This window comes from Delphinus delphis, chromosome 16 (assembly GCF_949987515.2).
Source record: "Delphinus delphis chromosome 16, mDelDel1.2, whole genome shotgun sequence".
NCBI classification, from domain to species: Eukaryota; Metazoa; Chordata; class Mammalia; order Artiodactyla; family Delphinidae; genus Delphinus; species Delphinus delphis.
In genome coordinates this window covers 58,658,719-58,679,040 of record NC_082698.1, presented here as the reverse complement: position 1 = coordinate 58,679,040, position 20,322 = coordinate 58,658,719, and the positions used below count along the sequence as shown (strand labels likewise).

Genomic DNA, 20,322 nt, shown 5'->3' with positions numbered 1-20,322 from the left:
CCAGGAGACTTTTGTGTATGTCTCATTGGCTAGAATGCTGTCACATGGCTACCTCACTGCAAAGGAATCTAGGAAAGCAAGTATTTGGTTTTCCATCCTCTATAGTATTGGTAGTGAAGGAGAAAGGGTTGGGTCAGGCACCCAAGACAATGTAGAACTGGTGAGCAGACGTTTATGTTATTCTTATTTGCTAATGACCCCCATTTTCTTTCTCTAGCCTAGGTTGCTGGTCAGTTCAGCTCATGGTCCCCTTAGGCTGGGGTGATGTGCTGTGTTTTCATTCCGGACATCTGAGTGTCTGATGAGCAGACAAAACTGTCTGCTGGTAATCTCTACCTAGATGCTGCATGGGTACCTCAGCATGTGTTGTCCTCCTGTTTTCTTCCAGCTGGAAATTTGTGAGTCGCCACTGACTCTTCCCTTCATCTTCCCACATCTATAAAGTAAGACAAGCTAATTTGATCTCACAAATACATCTTGAATTCTCTCTAATTTTTATTCATGTTGCCACGGCTCTAGTTCTGATCCTTGTTCCCTGCTGCCTTTATAACTACACAGCTGAGACTGGTCTTTGAATCCATCACTAGGGCACGAATAAAATAAAAATACAGATCTGACCCTGATATTTTCCTGCTTAACCTTTCAGTGGCCCTTCCTTTTCACATAGGAGAAAGCCAGAGCTCTGTGATCTGGCTTCTAATACTCCCTCTACCCTGTTTCCCACAAACCCCACCTCTCAGTTCATGCCCCAGCAATACCTCATTGCTTATAGTTTCCTGCGTACTCTGTCCTTTCTTTTCTCCATGTCTTTGTTCTTTCTGTCTCTCTACCTAATTATTGTCCCCTTATCTCTTTTGGCTAATTTCTGTTTATCCTTTATTCTAGTATCCTTCACTTCCTGGATAGTCTAAGTGCCTTACTTTTTCCTCCCTAGTATCAATGCTTAGTTTTATTATTGCACATAGCACACAACTATTGTAGGTATCTGTTTATGGGCCTTTTTAACCCTGCTAGGATGTGAGATCCTTGAGATGCAGAAATTATGTCTTATTCATCTTTGTATCTTCAGCACCTGTTCCAGGGCCTGGCACATAGTAGGTGCTCAGTACAGTTTGGTTGAGTGACAAGAAAAGCAAGCTAAGCAGTTGGGTAAATCAGAGGGAGCAGCAGACATAGACTGGGGTTGAGATGGTGAACCAAAGTTGGCAAAGCCTTATAGATTGAGTGGGAGACCAGCCAAGGAGAGAAACAAGGACTGAGGCCAGGAGAAGAGGACCAGGGGGCTAGAGATTTAGGAAGAGATCCTGAGCATTAAATGGCAAGAACCCAGCTGGCTGAATCCAAACAAGAGGTCAGAATGGGGAAGAGACTTGCGTGCATAAACATAGAACCCTGGCAATGAGACTGGAGCCTGCTGTTGGACCAGGAGACCTTCAGAGATTGTCTGCTGGGAGCCAGAACTTGTCTCCAAGTAGGGGCAGGTAGACCTCCAGGAGGAGGCAAAGAAGAGGGTAGATTCTGCCAGGCATTTCCTAATGTGCTCTGTGTATAATATAAAGCTCACCCAGGGCTGTTGGATATACCTTGCCTCAAGCATCAATTCTAATAATGTGATCCAAACAAATGACAGAAGAACTTTCGTGTCTAAGTTAAATTGTCCCCTTCGTGGTATGTGACCTTGCATAATATCCATGTCGAAGAAGAAGTTAACTTTTTAACAATATGTGAACTGAATGAACAATTCAGTAGATGGTTTTGCATTTGGGGTGATGGAAGTCAGCCATCCTTACCCTTGTGTCAGGCGTGGGTGTGAGCACCAGCTATCATTTTTCCCATGGAGGTCAGGGGCAGAGCTTTTACAACATTAATGGTAATGGGATATGTGAGGGAAGCTGCCCTGAGGAGGCTGGAGCTCTGGTTAGGACTCTGGATATTCTTGGCCTTTAATGCATCCAGCCACCTGCACTGGAACCTGGAGTAGGTTTTTCTATACTCTTCAAACTAGGGGATAAGCCTTTTGTGAACAGGGATTATTTAAGTCTTTGGATTCTGTGAACTCCTTATTGCAGACTGCACAGCACTGTACGTCCTGTTTGCACCTGGTAAGCATTGACTGCGCTGAAATTCAACGGTGTGTGTGCACTTGCCTGGATGCATGTGATGCTTATGGCCAAACCTCTGAGGAGCTACGGCAAGGCCAAGACTCGATGTGACTGTTGTCTTATTAACTTGTAAAGTCTTTGCTGAAGCAGTTGCTGCCTCTGCTTAAAGAGAGACTTTTTCTTAGGCTGCCTGACCCATTTTATTGCAATAAATTTTCTTAATGTCTTTGTTTGTTCCTCAAGGTATTTGATGAGAGGGCAGCTAACTTTGAAAACCATTCAGGAAGGCTTGGAGCCACAGCAGAGAAGGCGGCTGCTGTTGGAACTGCTAATAAATCAACGGTGGAAGGCATTCAGGCCTCAGTGAAGACAGCCCGAGAACTCACACCCCAGGTGGGTTTCACTCCCCCTTCATCATGTCAGTACACACCATATTGAGTAAAGAAGGTTAGTTACAGAACAGTTTCTATACATTTTTGAACACTTACTATAAAATATCATGAAAGAATCCACACATACCCTTAATGTCTAAATCATTTTTATATTGTTTGAATTTTTTTACAGTGATCATGATTAGTTTTGAAAGTAGAAAAAACTAGTAAAGCACCCCCCTCCCATGCATAATTAGGGAAAAATTCAATAATCTTGGGAGGTTAGTTTATTTTGATTTTAGAGCTTATGCCTTTCCCCACATCTCTTTGATGGTATTTTAAAAATTTTAGATGTGGCCATAATTTTTCTTTTTTATTTAATTATATAACCAAGATGTAGCTAATGTACTGTAAACAGAATATTGGAAGAGTGGGAACAAAAGAAAACAACTTGGACAGGAATTAAAGTTCTAGTACATGATAGATGTTCTTAAAAGATCTCTTCAACATCGTTTAGTGTGATGTTTGTGCATTGTTTTCTTCCATTAAAATTACAGAAAATTCATTATCTTTTCATTCATTTATTCAGCAGATATTTCTTGAGTGCCTGTGGTACATTAGGAACTGTCTGGGCTTTAGAAATCTATGATACTAGATTTGGTGGGGAGCTTGTAGGCAGAGACAGGGGAAATAAGCTTGTCTCTTAATTGTTCAACTTTTGCCAATGTGGCATGTTAACAAGTTAGATTCTCTTGAAAAATCATACTTGTCTAGCTTTTTAAAAAAAATGTCCATAAAATATGAACATGTCTAACTTTCCTTAAAAATTTCCATAAAACATAGAACATAAAACATAGGATTTCTCTATAAAACTGAGATTTCTGAAAAAACAGGAACAGAGCACTAGGCTTAAGGCACTAACTATGGAAAGAGCAAGGACTTTGTAGACAGATCTGGATTCGAATCCTCTGTCACTTTGAGTTTCCTTGTGTAAAATGGAGATAATTCCTTCCTAGTGGATTGTTCTGAGGATTAAGAAGATGCTTGTGCAGCCTATAACTTATCAAATACTCAGTAAATGTTAGTTCCTTCCCCAAGTGCTGCAACTGACTAGCTGGGAGCTCTTGAGCAAGTCACTTAAATTTTCTGCGTCTTGGTTTTTGCAGCTGTGAAGTGGAGAGATTACTGTCCTTTCACTCTCACAGGCTTGTTGTGAGGATTTAGTAAGACAGTGGATGTGAAAGCACTTTGTTAACTGTAGACAGTTATTATTATTTAAAGGAACATTTATTTATTTATTTATTTATTTATTTATTTATTGGCTGCATTGGGTCTTCGTTGCTGCGCGCGGGCTTTCTCTAGTTGTGGTGAGTGGGGGCTACTCTTCGTTGCGGTGCATGGGCTTCTCGTTGCGGTGGCTTCTCTTGTTGCGGAGCACGGGCTCTAGGTGTGCGGGTTTCAGTAGTTGTGGCACGTGGGCTCAGTAGTTGTGGCACGTGGGCTCAGTAGTTGTGGCACGTGGGCTCAGTAGTTGTGGCTCGCGGGCTCTAGAGGGCAGGCTCTGTAGTTGTGGCACATGGGCTTAGTTGCCCTGCGGCATGTAGGATCTTCCCAGACCTGAGATCAAACCCGTGTCCCCTGCATTGGCAGGTGGATTCTTAACCACTGCGCCACCAGGAAAGTCCGACAGTTATTTTTAATAAATATTTATAAATCTGTTTTAAGTAATCTTTAGTATCATTCTTAATGGTGCTTTTTAAGATGAGGCTTAAGTATCTGTCCGTTTTGTATATGTTCAGAAGTATCAAGCAAACACCCGTTTACTTTGTCACTTTATTACCTTCTTAAAATCAGGCTGTAACTGTAAAATCTTTTGTGAGGGCCCATTCTGGGGAGCTGTTTATGAGACCAAAACTAAAGTGCTTGGTCTGAAAAGAGACTCACCGATTTTTGGCCTTATAGTGCCACCTGTAGGTAAAGAGGGGGAAGCTTTGCTGAAGGTTTATATTTGAGTGGTGTTTAAAGGTTGTTTTGTCATTGCCAGGTCGTCTCAGCGGCTCGCATCTTACTTAGGAATCCCGGAAATCAAGCTGCTTATGAACATTTTGAGACCATGAAGAACCAGTGGATCGATAATGTTGAAAAAATGACAGGTAGAGTTATGTGCAAAATTCTTCCTGTCTGATCCATGAGACTGAGAAACTCAAACAGGACCAGTTATGTTACTCAGCTGTAATTGGATAAAGGGACCGTCATGTGCTCGACAGTGTACTTGGCCCTGATTAAGGCCGCTGAGCAGCAGCGGCTTCTCATTCAAGCCTTGCAACTTTGTCCGAAGAGAGACTCTTTGAGTCTCTTTGATTTTAATGTGGCCCTCCCGGTGTGATGTTTATTGTTACAGCTCCTATCTTCTCTGAATAGTGTCTTTTCTCTGTCTGAGCCAGAGTTTGGTTTCAGAGGCTGAGAGGCGGTGTTTGTGGATACAGTAAGTGTCCCTGTCATTTTCAGCAGGTTCACATTTCAAGGAACCACAATAGCTACCATTTAATACAACTTGTCTCAGAGTTTCCTCCAACTTATCAACTACGTAGTTTTTTTTTTAAAAAAAGGAGAAACCAACAACTGACAAACCTGTGTCTGTGCGATAGAGGTGGCACCTCTGAATCTTCTCCATTCTCTTTGGAGGGAGGGATGGGAGAGGAAGAGATGAGGAATGTAGGCTCTTCGGCTTCCCTGCAGAACCTGCTGGGACAGGGGTCCATAGCAGCCAGAGATGAAAGTGGAGCTCCTGAGGTGTCTGAAGAGAGGTAACAGAAACAAGAAACAGGCTGTTAGGGTTATTGGTATCCTCTGCGTGGCTCATCTTGGGCACTGCAAGCTGCCAATAAGCAACAGATGGCTGGGGAGTGAGACGGGAAGGGAGAAAATACTGTTAACAGATAATGTGGTGCTGATGCGGTGAAGGTTTCAGACGCAATCCTTGTTTCCTCCTGATGTCAAAGCGTTTCTGGTTGTCTGTGGTAGATACAAGAAGGCTGGTGACCACGGTTGGTATAAATGCTGTGAGTCTGTATGGCCTCCTGGGCTACATTCTCACTTTTTTTTTTTTACAATGGTGATCACCTGGAAACTTTTGATTGTGTAAGAAGGGTTTTGAGCTGAAGGTGAGAATTATGGGTGTTGTACTTTCACGTGAGAAATTTGAGTGGACAACAGGGTTTTGGAGTCTCTGTTCTTCTAAAATAGAAACTAAATTCCATTTCTGTTCTCCGGACAGGGCTGGTGGACGAAGCCATTGACACCAAATCTCTGTTGGATGCTTCCGAAGAAGCAATTAAAAAAGACCTGGACAAGTGTAAAGTCGCCATGGCCAATATTCAGCCTCAGATGCTGGTCGCTGGGGCAACCAGCATTGCTCGTCGGGCCAACCGGATCCTGCTGGTTGCTAAGAGGGAGGTGGAGAACTCTGAGGATCCCAAGTTCCGAGAGGCCGTGAAAGCCGCCTCTGACGAATTGAGCAAAACCATCTCCCCAATGGTGGTGGATGCAAAGGCTGTGGCAGGAAACATTTCTGACCCTGGTAAGCAATGCATGGTGTGGTTCACCTCAGCTGAGAGGTTAATTCAGGAAGCTGACAGGGTGGGGAGAGAAGATGCACCCCACAACCATGACACAACCTGGGAGCAAAAACTACAGATACTTAGTTTGAGGATAGTATATTAAGCTTTCTCTGTTCAAAATATGTTGGACAGAATATTTTCTGCAATATTGGCAGGGTTATTGTAAGTTAGTTTCTCTGGACCAACTTCCCTGTGCTTTTTTTTTTTAATTTTATTTTTTATTTGTTTCTGGCTGCGTTGGGTCTTCCTTGCTGTGTGTGGGCTTTCTCTAGTTGCGGCGACCGGGGGCTACTCTTCATCGCGGTATGTGGGCTTCACATTGCTGTGGCTTCTGTTGTTGTGGAGTATGGGCTCTAGGCACGCGGGCTTCACTAGTTGTGGCTCGCGGGCTCAGTAGTTGTGGCTTGTGGGCTCTAGAGCACAGGCTCAGTAGTTGTGGCGCACGGGCTTAGTTGCTCCGTGACATGTGGGATCTTCCCGGACCAGGGATTGAACCTGTGTCCGCAGGCGGATTCTTAACCACTGCACCACCAGGGAAGTCTCTCTGTGCTTTCTTAATGTCTGATTAAATAACTCCTGGTCCTGTTTAGTCATTATTTTGGAAATTTCTCAAAAGATGCATAATAACCAATTTATCAACCATTTAGCTTATATAACTGGCATACCTTCTGCTTTTCTTAAAATGCTTTTTCTCTGGACAACATTCATTATTTCTGTCAAATCTGGAAAGCCTAAGTTAACCTGTGGGTCTCCTAGGTCTTGATCTTGATCCTACACCAAAGAGTTTGTGTTTTCTTTAGCTGAATTTTGATCATATTTTCATTACTGCTAAAGATGTAACCACTCCTTTTTGGCTGGAAACATCTGAATTCCTTCCTCCTGTGAGCCTCTAGTGTTTCTAGCCTCTTCTATGAGTAGAATCCACTCAGTGTGAGAGAATGGGAAGGAGGGGCTGCCCTGTTCGTCCCTAGCCCAGGTAAAATCTTTCTGGTTTTCTCAACCCACCATCACTGAAGATGTGCTCAGTTTCCTAACTGGAGTTTCTAATAGTTTGAGTAGATTCCTTTAATTCTGGGTGACTGGACACAGTAGCAGCAGCTCAATGTAGGGGTTAATATGCTGAATGCCAAGTGGAGAAAGGAGTAGGGAGAAAGGTGAGAAGTACTCCAGGGAATGTGTGCCCCATCTGAAACTTGACATCTCCCCTGTTCTGAGTGGGGCAGGCTTATCTCTCGACTGCTTTATCATGAGAGGTGATGAGCACCACCTGAGCCCAAAGTGTTCCTGGCCCGGCAATGTGCTGAGTACTTGTTAGCTGTACAGGCAAGAAGGCGCCCTGAGCACTACAGGGATCAGCTGGTTTGTGCCACTTTTGACTCTTTGCAGGCCTCAGGGCATCTGCCTGGCTCTTACCTCCCTTCCCCTTCAGTCACTGCCTGTGCTGCTTACTGGCAGCTTCATATCCAGCTTTTGTTACTGGAAACCAGTTCTTCTGCTGGACAGACAGTGCTCCAGGGCACTGACCTACCCAACTGAAAGTGAGGGTGTCTGTGTTTAGGCCTGCAAAAGAGCTTCCTGGACTCGGGATACCGGATCCTGGGAGCAGTGGCCAAGGTCAGAGAAGCCTTCCAACCTCAGGAGCCTGACTTCCCGCCTCCTCCGCCAGACCTTGAACAGCTCCGAGTAAGTAGATTCAGAGAGTTTGGGAGAATTGAGCAGCAGGGTGTCGGGACTGTAGCAAGAGAGAGGTAGGCTGTTCTGGAGCCTCGGTCACTAGGTAGCTTTGTTTAACTTTTACTTGAAGCTCAGTCAGAGGCACAACTCGACTTTCATTCTTGAATCTGGCGGGGTATTAACCGAGTGCTTATGCATGGCGTGTGCTGGGTAAGTGGGGGTCTTTGGTGTTGGCCTGCTCTAATGGGAAGTGACTGGAGCAGAGGAGCTGGCTGTGGTAAGTGTGGATGTGATGAGTGATGAGTTAGTTAGTGGGGCAAGTTAGTGAGGAGTGGGAAAATAATCTGCACAGTTTGTGGTGAGAATTTATGTGTTCCCAGTTGATGATGACAAACCTGAGGTGGTTAGACTTGTGTACATTCTTCTTTCCTTCATTTGACTTTTTTTAGTAGCAAAAGTAATAAAATCCTTTTTTTTTTAAAAAAGTTAATTTTTCCCTAACTATAATTTTAAATCTTTTGATGCCCCAGAAAGTACCATGAATTTTTTCTTCCATAGGTAAATGGTTTAGGGGGAGGAAAGCTGAGCAATAGCTTGCAGATACAAATCCTAGAATCAGAAATAGTCATTATTTTTAGACATTTTCTCTGACAGTATTGGAAATAGCTTGTCCTTGGGAATAGCTTATCAAGGCAATAATTTGATTTACTGTCCCTGATATACTTTCCCATATTTAATATCCCAAATTTACTTGTCCATATTTAAGTTTCTAAGTTTGTTGAGGACAAAATTGGGTCACTGTGCCCATAGCTAATGAACAGTGCTTCCCTAGCCTTCAACGCTTCTTTTTTGATTTGACTTGATTCTTTTCAACTGGGCTGTTGGTGGGTGGCTAGGGAGGGCTATTCTGGGGCATGGATTCTTATGTGATCAATAGAGTCCTGACATTTGGAATCAAGAACTTAGAGGTCATTTGGTCTAGATATTCCTCACTGATAAACCCTTTGAGAAACCCAAGGCCCAGGGGAGAAGTTGTTGCTTATGCAGCTGCCCGTCAACAGAGTCAGGACCAGAACTTAGATCTCGTTTGAGGATCCTTGGCCCAGTAGGGCTGTGCGTGCCTCCCTGGGATATGTCCAAAACAGTAGGTGCTAACTTTTTGTGGAGAAAAAAAGAAGAAAATATGCTTCTGTTGAGATTGAAACAGGTGGTCCTTATGATCAGTGTGGATGGTCTTAAATGGAGTGAATGTGGGTGGCTTTTTTGGGGATGCTTTTTAAAGGAAAGGAAAGAATTCTGGTGGGGAGTAGTTCCTAGAGCTTTACTTACAACCTGGTAATTCTTTCTTAGCTGACAGATGAGCTTGCTCCTCCCAAACCACCTCTGCCTGAGGGTGAGGTCCCTCCTCCCAGGCCCCCACCACCAGAGGAGAAGGATGAAGAGTTCCCTGAGCAGAAAGCTGGGGAGGTGATTAACCAGCCAATGATGATGGCTGCCAGGCAGCTCCATGATGAAGCTCGCAAATGGTCCAGTAAGGTAAGTAATGAAGCTCTTCTTGCTGAGAAAGGATGAAGAGCCATGTACACAGCCCAGGAAGTCTATTTGGAAAATCACCCTCTCTCTGCTTTGGTTCCTGTTATTGCCAATAGCACAATCCTCTTCTTTCTTGTGGTTTAGTGAGATGTTTCTGGTACTTGATGGTTTCTCCTTCTAGCAGCTAAAGTGAGAGCTAGGATACCTTAGTTAGAGATGAAAGTTCTTTTCCTTCTGTCCTCTAGAGTGTCAGCTGCCCTGATGCTGGACATTTGGTCTCTTAGAAATTGCTCTTCTTTCTTGGGGTCACTGAATGTTTTTAGATGCTCTCGTGCTAATTATCCACACTGCAAACATGGCACAGTCTTCTGTAGGCTCTGCTATAGCTACATGAAATATTTGCATTTTCCTTCTCTTTTCTCATAGAAGCAGGTAGATTGGTGTCTTAGAAGCCATGTGCTTTTTTTCCCTTTCTCAGAATCATCTTACCCCTCAACTCAAGACAGCTCCAGGCTAACTCCTACTAAACAATCTGGAAGTGTAAATATTAACATGGTTGGTGAAAATTTGGATGCTGCAGCAGTCATGCCTCATGAATGATGAAAAGTGAGTGGTAGCTTTTCTAGACAAGAGCTAAATATTATTGTTAACCCTGCAGTGGAAGGTGGTTCGAAGTCAGTTCTAAACTGTTTCTACCATGAACCTACATCTTTATTCCCAACATCTATTGGACTTTGTTCATTTCACACCTTCAGCCACCTCAAGCTCTTGTATTGAATGTAGTTCCCCAGGGACCTCCTGCACATGCAGCTGATCTTGGTTTTTTTCAGGTTGGGAATTTGACCTTGGTTTGTTTGGTTGGTTGTTTTTTTCCGGTACGCAGGCCTCTCACTGCTGTGGCCTCTCCCATTGCGGAGCACAGGCTCCGGACGCGCAGGCTCAGCGGCCATGGCTCACGGGCCCAGCCGCTCCGCGGCATGTGGGATCTTCCCGGACCAGGGCACGAACCCGTGTCCCCTGCATCGGCAGGCAGACGCTCAACCACTGCGCCACCAGGGAAGCCCTACCTTGGTTTTTTAACTCTGTATTTTTCTGCACTGTTAGCTGTGAGCCCAGGTTCCAAGAAGGAATGGTGACCTTGCTGGTGTTGGACCTGACCCGTGGAATCACTTATAATCATCTCTCTCTAGCTGGGGCATGCACACCCCTGGGACCATTAGCAGAGTCCCAGTGCACATGGGGAGTGGGGTGGGGGTGATAGTGAAGGTTGGTTTTACTCAAAGATTTTTTTTTTTTTTTTTGCGGTACGCGGGCCTCTCACTGCTGTGGCCTCTCCCGCTGCGGAGCACAGGCTCCGGACGCGCAGGCTCAGCGGCCATGGCTCACGGGCCTAGCCGCTCCGCGGTATGCGGGACCCTCCCGGACCGGGGCACGAACCCGCGTCCCCCGCATCGGCAGGCAGACTCTCAACCACTGCACCACCAGGGAAGCCCTACTCAAAGATTTTAAAGAACATATTTATTTGTTTGTTTGGCCGTGCCACGCAGCTTGCGGGATTTTAGTTCCCTGACCAGGGATTGCACCTGGGCACCCGGCATTGAAAGTGCCGAGTCCTAACCACTGGACCGCCAGGGAATTCCCTAAGGAAAATTTAAATTTCTTTATAAACCCAGATACACTCTAAGTTATGGATGTTAAAAATAAAAGTACAAAACATTTCAAATCTTTATTTCTTACACTCTTTTCTTTTATATTGATATCTTGCCCACATTTTAAATAAATGTACTTTTGAACTTAAAAAAAATAACAGATACATTGTGCAGTGGAACACAAAATATACATGAATTTAAAGACAAACATAAAACTTAAGGGGCAGACAGCATTAGCCTACATGTTTATCCCACTCTGCCATTTGTTGCCAAAAATCCGTAGGTCTGACTGTCTCTGGAGGTTTGGAGCATCTGGGGATTGCTGACTTTGAGCTGTGTGAAGTCAGGAGCTATTTGAACCATGTGTTTAGGGAGGACGGATGGTGGTATGTGTTTGTGTATCTGTCGGTCTGCTTTGTACTTCGGGACTCTGAACCCCAGCAGAAGTGGGCTGGCCTCTCCTCTAAGGAATGGGGGTGAGTTGAGTCCTGGTTGAGACAGTTTAGGTGAAAGGATTTAGAAGGTACCCAAACCCCTTGTTGGCCCTGAATCCTCCAACTTAATAGTCAGTGTTTGGAGGCAGGCTTCCTGTGCGGATTAAGACTTTCAGGAGTTGTAGCAACCTCAAATAAAATTCCACACAAACTCTTACTTCCTCTTGGTTAGAGATGTTTGATATAAAGAACCTGTGTTTGCCATTCTTTATATAAGTGGTTCGGCTTCATTGGGGCAATTCCTTTCATTCTCTTTCCCCCTTAGCCTATTTTCAGCATCTGATCTCTCTTGCTTCCTTCCTGGCCTTTCAGAATGCCCATCCCTGGTATTAAATTAATTCTCTCCCCCATCACGGGTCCTGTTTTCTCATGGACACCAGTTTTGAGCTCCTCTGAACTCTGCTTTGGTCAGTTGACAAGTCCATGTGTTATCTTATCTGTGAAATATCAATAAATTGAGTTTGGGGTAAGTGCAACTGGAGAGATTCAGGGTGTACCCGAAGAACAGCTTTCTTAGTCAGCTAGTTATGGATGCAATGTGAAATTGTGAAGTGTTGTCTCTGTAGACCTTAGGGAGAGCTGCTCTGAAGTGTGGGTTTTCCCTAAGGTGGTTGCTGGATGAGATGTCTTCTTGAGGCTCCTTCTAGCTGGGTGATTGTGGGGTATTTGATAAGTCCTCTTCACTCACCATTGTGTTTTTCTTGCCTCTTTCCTGGTTTGATATCTGTTGCCTCAAATTTATCATTTTCAATTCTGGAAGTTTTAACCCCTGAAGGAAATAATCTGTGTCTGGCAGCTGCAGAGCTGACCCAAGACACTTTCTGTTTCCTGGAAGCTGTAGAACAGCGTTCATATGAGCCAGCAGTTGTTCACATTGTTCTGTTCAAAGCAACTTGTGTGGTTCCACTTACATTTTCCCTCTGGATTCCTTTTAAAGTTAATAAGTTACTATTGTTTGGCTTCTCAAAAATGTTCTGACCTGAGAATTACTCTTTGGTAGTAAGTGTATACAAAAGGAATGCCACTTTCTTTCTTTGTATAAATAGTTCTCTGGAAACCGTTTGCTACTGGCGTAAGCGTCTTTCCTTTACTGTGAACAAGGCCGGTGCCGGAGGCTGAGAATTCCCCCTTCTGTGGAGCTTGGTTCAACTGACTCCTGGAGAGTATCCATTTTCTTTCCCATCCTAGGCAAACTTTGGTTACTAAACCGGCTGAAGCTCAGTTGCCCAAGCCCTACTGCTCTTACTAACACTGTCCCTGTTTCTCACCCTTCCTGCCATCGACAAAGCCGGGTAACCCAGCCGCTAAGGTGGGTATAAGTGCTGTAGCTGAGGCAGATGCGGCTGACGCTGTTGGGTCCCCTGTCCCCCCTGACATGGAAGACGATTACGAACCTGAGCTGCTGTTAATGCCATCCAGTCAGCCGGTCAACCAGCCCATTCTGGCAGCGGCTCAGTCATTGCATCGGGAAGCTACCAAGTGGTCTAGTAAGGTACTGATTAGCGCCCCCAGCTGGGGCTGCTCCATATGCATCTGGCCATGTGCAGCCTTGACACATTGCATCACTCATGATCTGTGCGGGTCCTGTGAGTCTGAGCCGGGCGGGCATCTGTCTGTCTGCACCTTGTTGTTAGGACTGGCTTCACAAGTTTGATAGGTCTGCTAATGCCAGATTAACTGGATTGCATTTATGTTTGGGAGTTAGAGATGGGGTCACTTTTTGAAAGGATTCCTTTTCTTACTGACCTTGTGGCCCATATTGGAACCTTAAACTCCTTGGGAAGCCGTGGATGCCTCTCAGTGACTTTCATTGTAGACCATTAAGAGGTCATCTGGCCTGATCACTGGACTTTGCCTGTCCCCCACCTATGCCCCCCGCCGCTGACCTCTCACTGTTGGCTCAGGCAGAGTTGATCAGCGTGAGGAGTGTTTCTGGGGAGGGCTGCTTGCTGTCCTGCACTTGGCTGTGGGGCAGATGCTGTGGGGCAGATGCTCCCTTCATGGGAGCCCACGGGGAAGGGGGCTTCACTGACTGGCTTGTTCAGGGGTTTCAGTGGGAGAGGGGGTGTGAGTTGGGATCAGATAGCGCTCAAGTCTGCAGGACAGGAACCAATGGAGCTTTGGCCTTAGGGAGTGGGGGATGGGGGCAATCACTTTTTTCCCTTTGAAGGTGGCATGTTGCAAGAAGAAAGGGTTTGAAGAGCGATGGGTAATAAATAACTAACCCTGGCACTACACTGTCCTCTAACCAAGGTCATGAAATCCTGGAATGATCCCAGGTCTGCACTGGAAGAGGTGGGCCCAGCCAGCCTTGTCTAACATACCCCTATTCTCATGAGTTCTTCCCATGCCTGTGTTCTCTCTGGCCTCAATTGCTGCCCAAGATGTTATACACCCTCCACCGTAAAAGATCAGCCACGTCACGGTGCCTGTGGAGGTTTCTCACAGAGCACCCTGCAGTGGCATGGTTTGTGTATGTCTCACTGCATTGTCTAGAAATTGTAAAGCATGAGGGGAAAAATGTGTAGAGCCTGGCCTTTTAGGTAGTTTTGAACATTGCATTTGTTATTTTTGGTTGTTATCAGCCAAAATATCAGCCTTTTGAAGGCATAAAGTAAATTACTTGTACATTTCCTTATTATGACCCATGAGGGTTTTAATGAACCAAAATGCCCAGTGTAAGATAAACTGCTGTTAGTTGGAGTGAGGGTTACATTTACGGCTTGACTCACGATTTTTATTTTCCCAACGCCTCCCCCGGCATCTTCTTAACTGTGAAGGTTTCTTTAATTGAAGCCACTTAGCTGAGAGGACTGAAGAATTGATTCTTGGCCTTTTAAAATGTGAAAAATTAAAATAATATGTTCCTTTAGGCTGAGAGTACAAATAAGAGGCAGTAGAGGGAGGGCAGGAGCAGACTTAGGTCAGAAAAAATTTTTTTTCACCAAGGCTGATAGTTACTTGGTTTAAATTCTAGTTCAGCAGCGACAATCATTGGCTGCTGTTTGTAACAAGGGTAAGGATAAAGAGGATGATTTCAGCATCTGGAAAGGCTCATCTGTATTTTTCCCTTCAGGCCAGCTGTACTGCTTTCCCCCCACAGAAAGGAAAATGCCTGTTTAACCAACTTCTTGGGCCCATTCCCAATTTATTGACATGATTAACCTGGAAATGCTGAAATGCTTGTTTAGTGCTATGCCTGGGGCTCACATGTTGCCCTTTCAGATTAATATCCAAGTCTTCCTTTTTTGGTCCGGTGATCTCTCTCTCTCTCTCTCTCTCTCTGTCTCTCACTGAGTACTGGGGTGAGTACCCTGGCTCACTCTTCCGTTTATTTCTCCTGTGCTGTATCTATATCACTCAAGAATAGTCTGTATACCTTCTTCTCACCCCCCCAAAGGGCTGCTAGAGCAGCAGGCTCCCTCCTCTCTTCTCTGTGCTTCTACTTCCTTCCCTAACTTGGCCAGAGTATGGGCTGAGCTCACACTGTATCTTGCTTCTCTCTAGGGCAATGACATCATTGCAGCAGCCAAGCGCATGGCTCTGCTGATGGCTGAGATGTCTCGGCTGGTCAGAGGGGGCAGCGGTACCAAGCGGGCACTGATTCAGTGTGCCAAGGACATAGCCAAGGCCTCAGATGAGGTGACTCGGTTGGCCAAGGAGGTTGCCAAGCAGTGCACAGATAAGCGGATTAGAACCAACCTCTTACAGGTACTCAGGAAAAGTGTGTGTGTGGCGGGGGGGGGGAGGGGCAGGGGGTAGGGTGAAAAGCAGGAGAGAGAAAACTGGGTGAGCAAGGAGGAGGTACTTTAGAATGGGAAGAAATAGCAGAAAGGGGAAATACACGTGTATTTGGGAAAGACAGATACAGGCAAGTTTATTTCTGAATCAAATGAAAGAATTTTAATGCTTCCATGTCTGGACAGAAGGACTATACTGATCCTAGGGGTAAAACAATTGGAATCCTGCTGCTGATTTACTGAATGCTTTCTGCATGCCAGCCACTGAGAATACAGAGGTGAATTAAGTCTCATCCTCAGGGAGCTTGTGGATAAGAAAAATAAAGAAACATACTAAATTAAATTTTCTTTTTAGGTATGTGAGCGAATCCCAACCATAAGCACCCAGCTCAAAATCCTGTCCACGGTGAAGGCCACCATGCTGGGCCGGACCAACATAAGCGACGAGGAGTCTGAGCAGGTATGTGCTTCTGATTTCTCACCAGCAGCTTCTATTCCACTTGATAGCAATTCAGTTCAGCCTTGAGGAAATTTTAACTGTGAAATGGGTATTCAGTATGTAGGATGGAGTCTTCAGTTCTCTCAGAAGGGCATCTATGTTGGAGAGATCATCAGAAATTTGGAAAGGGAAGTAAAAAGCTCTTGTGCAACTCTTGTCATTTTACAGCTGAGAAATTGAGGCCTTGGGAGTGAATCAGCAGCAGTTAGGACTCTCTACTTGGTTCTTTTCCTCCCTGGAATAGGTTTGGCTCTCTCGAGGCCTCCAATGCCTGTTCAGTCCTGCTCACTCTATCCTTCTGGCTGGAGAATTTCTGCTTCCTTGTTCTCTGGGTGATAAGTACCTCAGGGAGGATGAATAGTGTAGGCTTTTCAGGGGCATGAGGTGGTTAGGCCTGTGCTGAGGCTGAAGTGACATCTCAAACGAGGTGCTTCTCTTTTGGTTTCTTTGACAGAGAATGAAATAAAGATGGTGGGAGTGTTTGCTTAAGTGTTTCTTGTATGTATCTCGGCAGTCACAGTTTTTTCTCTCCCTGCCTGCTGGGAACGTGGCTCAGGTCTTCTCAGAAAGCCCTCATTTGAGCACCTCTTCCTCTCATTTCTTCTCTAGTAGTCTCTGCTATGAGCCAGACTTAACAATTTCTTCTTATGGAAGGTAGCACATCTTTTGTTGAACTGCTCAGACAAGGCTCATCATGCAATGGGATATGTATGTGGCACTGTATTACATACTATGTAGGGGAGTTAACAAAATACACACAATCCCTCTCCTTGTCCGGGCCAGGAGATAGAGGTTAGGAGCACTTTAGAGGAACAGGGAGGCTATTTCTCTTGGTGTCAGTAGTGCTACCTTAACTACCATGGTTTAATTCAACAGCTCTCACCATAACCCTCTCTTCTCCCAAACCATGGGAACTGGATTTTAACCTTTAACTTCCATGTGTTCTAGGCAGGGTTTGGGCACTAGGCTATTTCCTGTCATATGATCTCTCCTGCCCCAAGAAAAGGAAATAGAAAAAACAGGGAAGAAAGGGTAAGACTCAGAGTTTCCGACCTTATCATTTAATCAATTAGCCAACAAAAATGTATCTTGGGAGTATCTACTATGTTCCATTAAATATTCCAGTTAAAAAAAAAGAAAGAAACAGTGTGGTAGAATGGAAGAAACACAGGATTGCAAGTCAGAAGTTTTGAGGCTCATCCTGACTGTTGTGTGAGTTGGGCTGGCAAGTCTCCGAATCACGCTGGGCCTCAGCCTCTTTGTTGACCAAGCGAAAAGATTAACTGATTGGGAATTCTAGTCCATAGTTATGCCTCTCAGAGCCCATGAACCCTCTGAAATTGCATGTACAAATTTTGTGCACGTGAGCAATTTTTTCTGGGGAGAATCCACAGCCTTCATTAAACCCTCAAAGGGTCTACAGCTCAAAAATATTTAAGAATTAAAAAAAAAATTACTGAGTTAATGGATTGATAAGTTAGTTACTAGTGTGATCTCAGTCCTGTATTTTGTATGTTTACAAGATTTACTTATTTAGATTTTCATGGATTTATAAGGTGGTTGGTTTACTTGGTTAGTTTTTCATGTGTTAATTAAATGTTTATGAAATGCCTCGTGACAGGCACTGACGTAACACTAGGGTACAGCAGAGAACAAAATTGACCAAAATTGCTGCCCTCATGGAACTTAAATTTTAGATAAAACATCAGATAAACAACCTAGGTAAAACACACAGTACATCAATTAGTGATGGTAAGTTCTGTAGAGAAAAGTGAAGAAAGAATTGGAGGATGAGGCATGCTGGGAGTTGGGAAGGTGGTTTGTGATTTAAAATAAGGTGAGCAGGAAAAGCCTCAGCAAGGTGACAAATGGGCAAGGATCTGAAGGAGGTGAGAGGTGAGCCATGGGATACCTGGGGGAAGAGCATTCTAGGTAGAGGGGACTGCAGAAGCCCGAGGTAGGGGCTTGTTTGAACACCAGGAAAGGAGTATACACTAGAAGCCACCTAAGGGTACAGTATAAAATCAGTGATGGTCCAGTTTTGGGTTCTTTTTGGTGATCCAGCTATAAACCACCAGTGATGTGACAAATACAAGGGATGCCAGGTACAGGTAGGGTAAACTGCATTGCATTCCTGGCTTAAGCCTGTTTCAGAGGCAGGGCTCCATCAGCGACTGTGAGTAATGGAGAGCTCCTCTTTCCTTACAGGCCACAGAGATGCTGGTTCACAATGCCCAGAACCTCATGCAGTCTGTGAAGGAGACTGTTCGAGAAGCAGAAGCAGCTTCAATCAAAATTCGAACAGATGCTGGATTTACACTGCGCTGGGTTAGAAAGACTCCCTGGTACCAGTAGACACCTGGTTGAACCTGGCTAACACAGAAGCCCCTGCTGAACAGAATGAAAATGATCGGAGTCCCAGGAGCCACCCAAGATTACTGGGGGGTTGAAAGCCACATCTTGGCCTGACATAACAGAAAGGAATGGGGCCTCTTCACATTAGAAAACATTTATACTCTTGTCATGGACACTTTGAAATGTGTCTCCTTATAAAGCCTGTATTCTCGACCACGGCTTTACTTGTGCACACTCTGTCCCAATAGGCAGACGGGGTTTCTAGCCCATGGACTTCACATAAACTCAGAATCCAAGAGTGAACACTAGCCAGACATCCTGTTCTGCGCTTGTTCCCTAAAGGACAGTTCCCTTTCTGCCCCCGTCTCCCCATTCTTTCCGCCAGGCTCCCAAGACCCAGGGCCCAGGCAAATCAGTTAAGGAAATCACTGTGCCTCCAAAATTTTTGGGGCTTTCCATGTTGCTGCTGACCCTGCCTGCCTTCCCTGGCTGTGCTACCTTGGTCCTTTTCAGGAGTGACCTTCACTGTTGCAGGGGAAGGTGGCCTCTGGGGAGCCCCAGCATGTGGGGCCTGGATTCACTTCCTGCCCTTCCCCAATTTAATCCTTCTAGTTTCCCACAGTACAAAACCAAATTTCACTTTGTCAGGAGGAAATCACCAAATCATGTGATTCTGTCTTTACCTCTTTCCAGAGCAATGTCTGTGCTAGGGAAACCTTCCGTCCCATATCCTGCCTCGGCCTGCCAAGGTAGCCATCCCAAGAACACACTGTGTGTCCTGGTGCTCTCTGCCACTGGAGAGGCAGAGTGGCCGGGGCGTGGCCCTGCCCATCCTCCCAGCAGGGCCACTCCCAGGCACTCCACGCTTTGTCACTGCCTGCAGAGATCTATGCTGAGGCCTTATCATTCATTCTTAGCTCTTATTGTTCTTTCTGAGCTGAAATGCTGCATTTAATTTTTAACCAAATGATGTCTCCTGTCCTGGCTTTTGTATTCTTCCCACACCCTTCCTAAACAAGGTTTTAAAGATATATGTTTGTTCTATAATTTTGAAAGATCATTTTTATCCTTTTGAAATCCAGTCCTAAGAATTGGTGCTTGTCCCCAGGAGTGTCTAATGGAAAGGCAGTCCTGTCTGAAGGACACTGCCTACCTAAGGGAGGTGGTACTTGCAGACTGGAATTCTGGCACTGCTGGGGATGAATCGATGGGAAACAGTCCTCAGTGATTCCTACCTCCCTCAGCCAACAACAGCCAAGCCCCTTGCATCCTACCCTCCCTCCTTAAGTACAGTTGTTCAAAAGAGTAATGGGTATAATATTTAATTATCACCATAGTAAGTTTCCTATTAGCAAAGTGAGAGAAGGCAATTTTTCCTTTCTTGTACTTACCACTGCTGTCTAAGCATTCCCCAGCACATGAAACTATACTTCTTCCCAAAGCCAGAACTGGATGAGTAAAGGAGTAAGAACCCTTGCCTGAATGTCCTCCCCACCTCCAGTGTGTGTTAGACCCTAACATCGAATGTGTAAAACTTGTCTTAAGTTGGTACTGTACACTCAGGCTTCCTCTGTTTTCTTTTAACTGATGATTATTTTCAAGGCCCTCAGCATCCTTGTATAGTTGCTTACCTGATACAAATGCAATATTAATGCCTTTAAAGCATGAATCTATGCCAAAGATCACCTTTTGTTTTACTAAAGACTACTTAGAGGAAGTAAGAAAAATCATGTTTGCTCTCCAAGTTCTTCCAGTGTTTTGAGACACTGGTTTACACTTTATGCCAATGTGCTTTTCTCTAATATCAGTGCTCAAGACACAGTGAAGCAAATTAAAAAAAAAAAAAAAAATCCCTGAATGCTGATTAGACATCACTAAAAAATTACATTTATAAGCTAGGATTTGTTATATGCAAATATTTTCTGCCTCTTCTGTTTAAAACAATAAAGTACATTTATATAAATAATGCTTTAAATGATGGGTAAGTTATTTCAGCAAGAGCTTTTAGATCAGGTCTCTCCTTTGTTTTGAAGAATAGCCAGTGAAGCTAATCCTCAAAATGTGGAAACTAAAGGTTTTTATTTAATCCAAATATTGTACTGGAAGAAGAAGAAACCAGTGGTAATATATTTACTTAACAAGACCTTTGTAATAAAGGACAACATTGGGGATTATAAACTAGAAGGAGCAGAAGTGACAAAAGGTTAACAGAGGAAAGCAGCCAGATGATACAGATCATCCCCTGGTTGAAGCAGTCCACCTTAGAAGATTCTGGCTGTATGTGG

The 20,322-nt window shown here is 44.6% G+C and overlaps 1 protein-coding gene across 2 annotated transcripts in view; it reads left to right on the top strand.

Annotated features, from left to right (window-relative positions):
• Nucleotides 1-20,001, top strand: part of VCL (vinculin) — a 101,411-nt gene extending 81,410 nt beyond the window's left edge. The window contains exons 14-22 of one of the 2 annotated variants that reach the window (XM_060034758.1): nucleotides 2,346-2,495; nucleotides 4,518-4,626; nucleotides 5,751-6,053; nucleotides 7,652-7,776; nucleotides 9,118-9,303; nucleotides 12,732-12,935; nucleotides 14,951-15,154; nucleotides 15,539-15,643; nucleotides 17,891-20,001. In XM_060034758.1, the coding sequence (XP_059890741.1) occupies nucleotides 2,346-2,495; nucleotides 4,518-4,626; nucleotides 5,751-6,053; nucleotides 7,652-7,776; nucleotides 9,118-9,303; nucleotides 12,732-12,935; nucleotides 14,951-15,154; nucleotides 15,539-15,643; nucleotides 17,891-18,037 (1,533 nt within the window). In that variant the 3' untranslated portion in view covers nucleotides 18,038-20,001. The remainder of the gene's footprint in view (nucleotides 1-2,345; nucleotides 2,496-4,517; nucleotides 4,627-5,750; nucleotides 6,054-7,651; nucleotides 7,777-9,117; nucleotides 9,304-12,731; nucleotides 12,936-14,950; nucleotides 15,155-15,538; nucleotides 15,644-17,890) is intronic. The other variant, XM_060034757.1, reaches the window with a different exon arrangement.
• The last annotated feature ends 321 nt before the right edge of the window (nucleotides 20,002-20,322 follow it).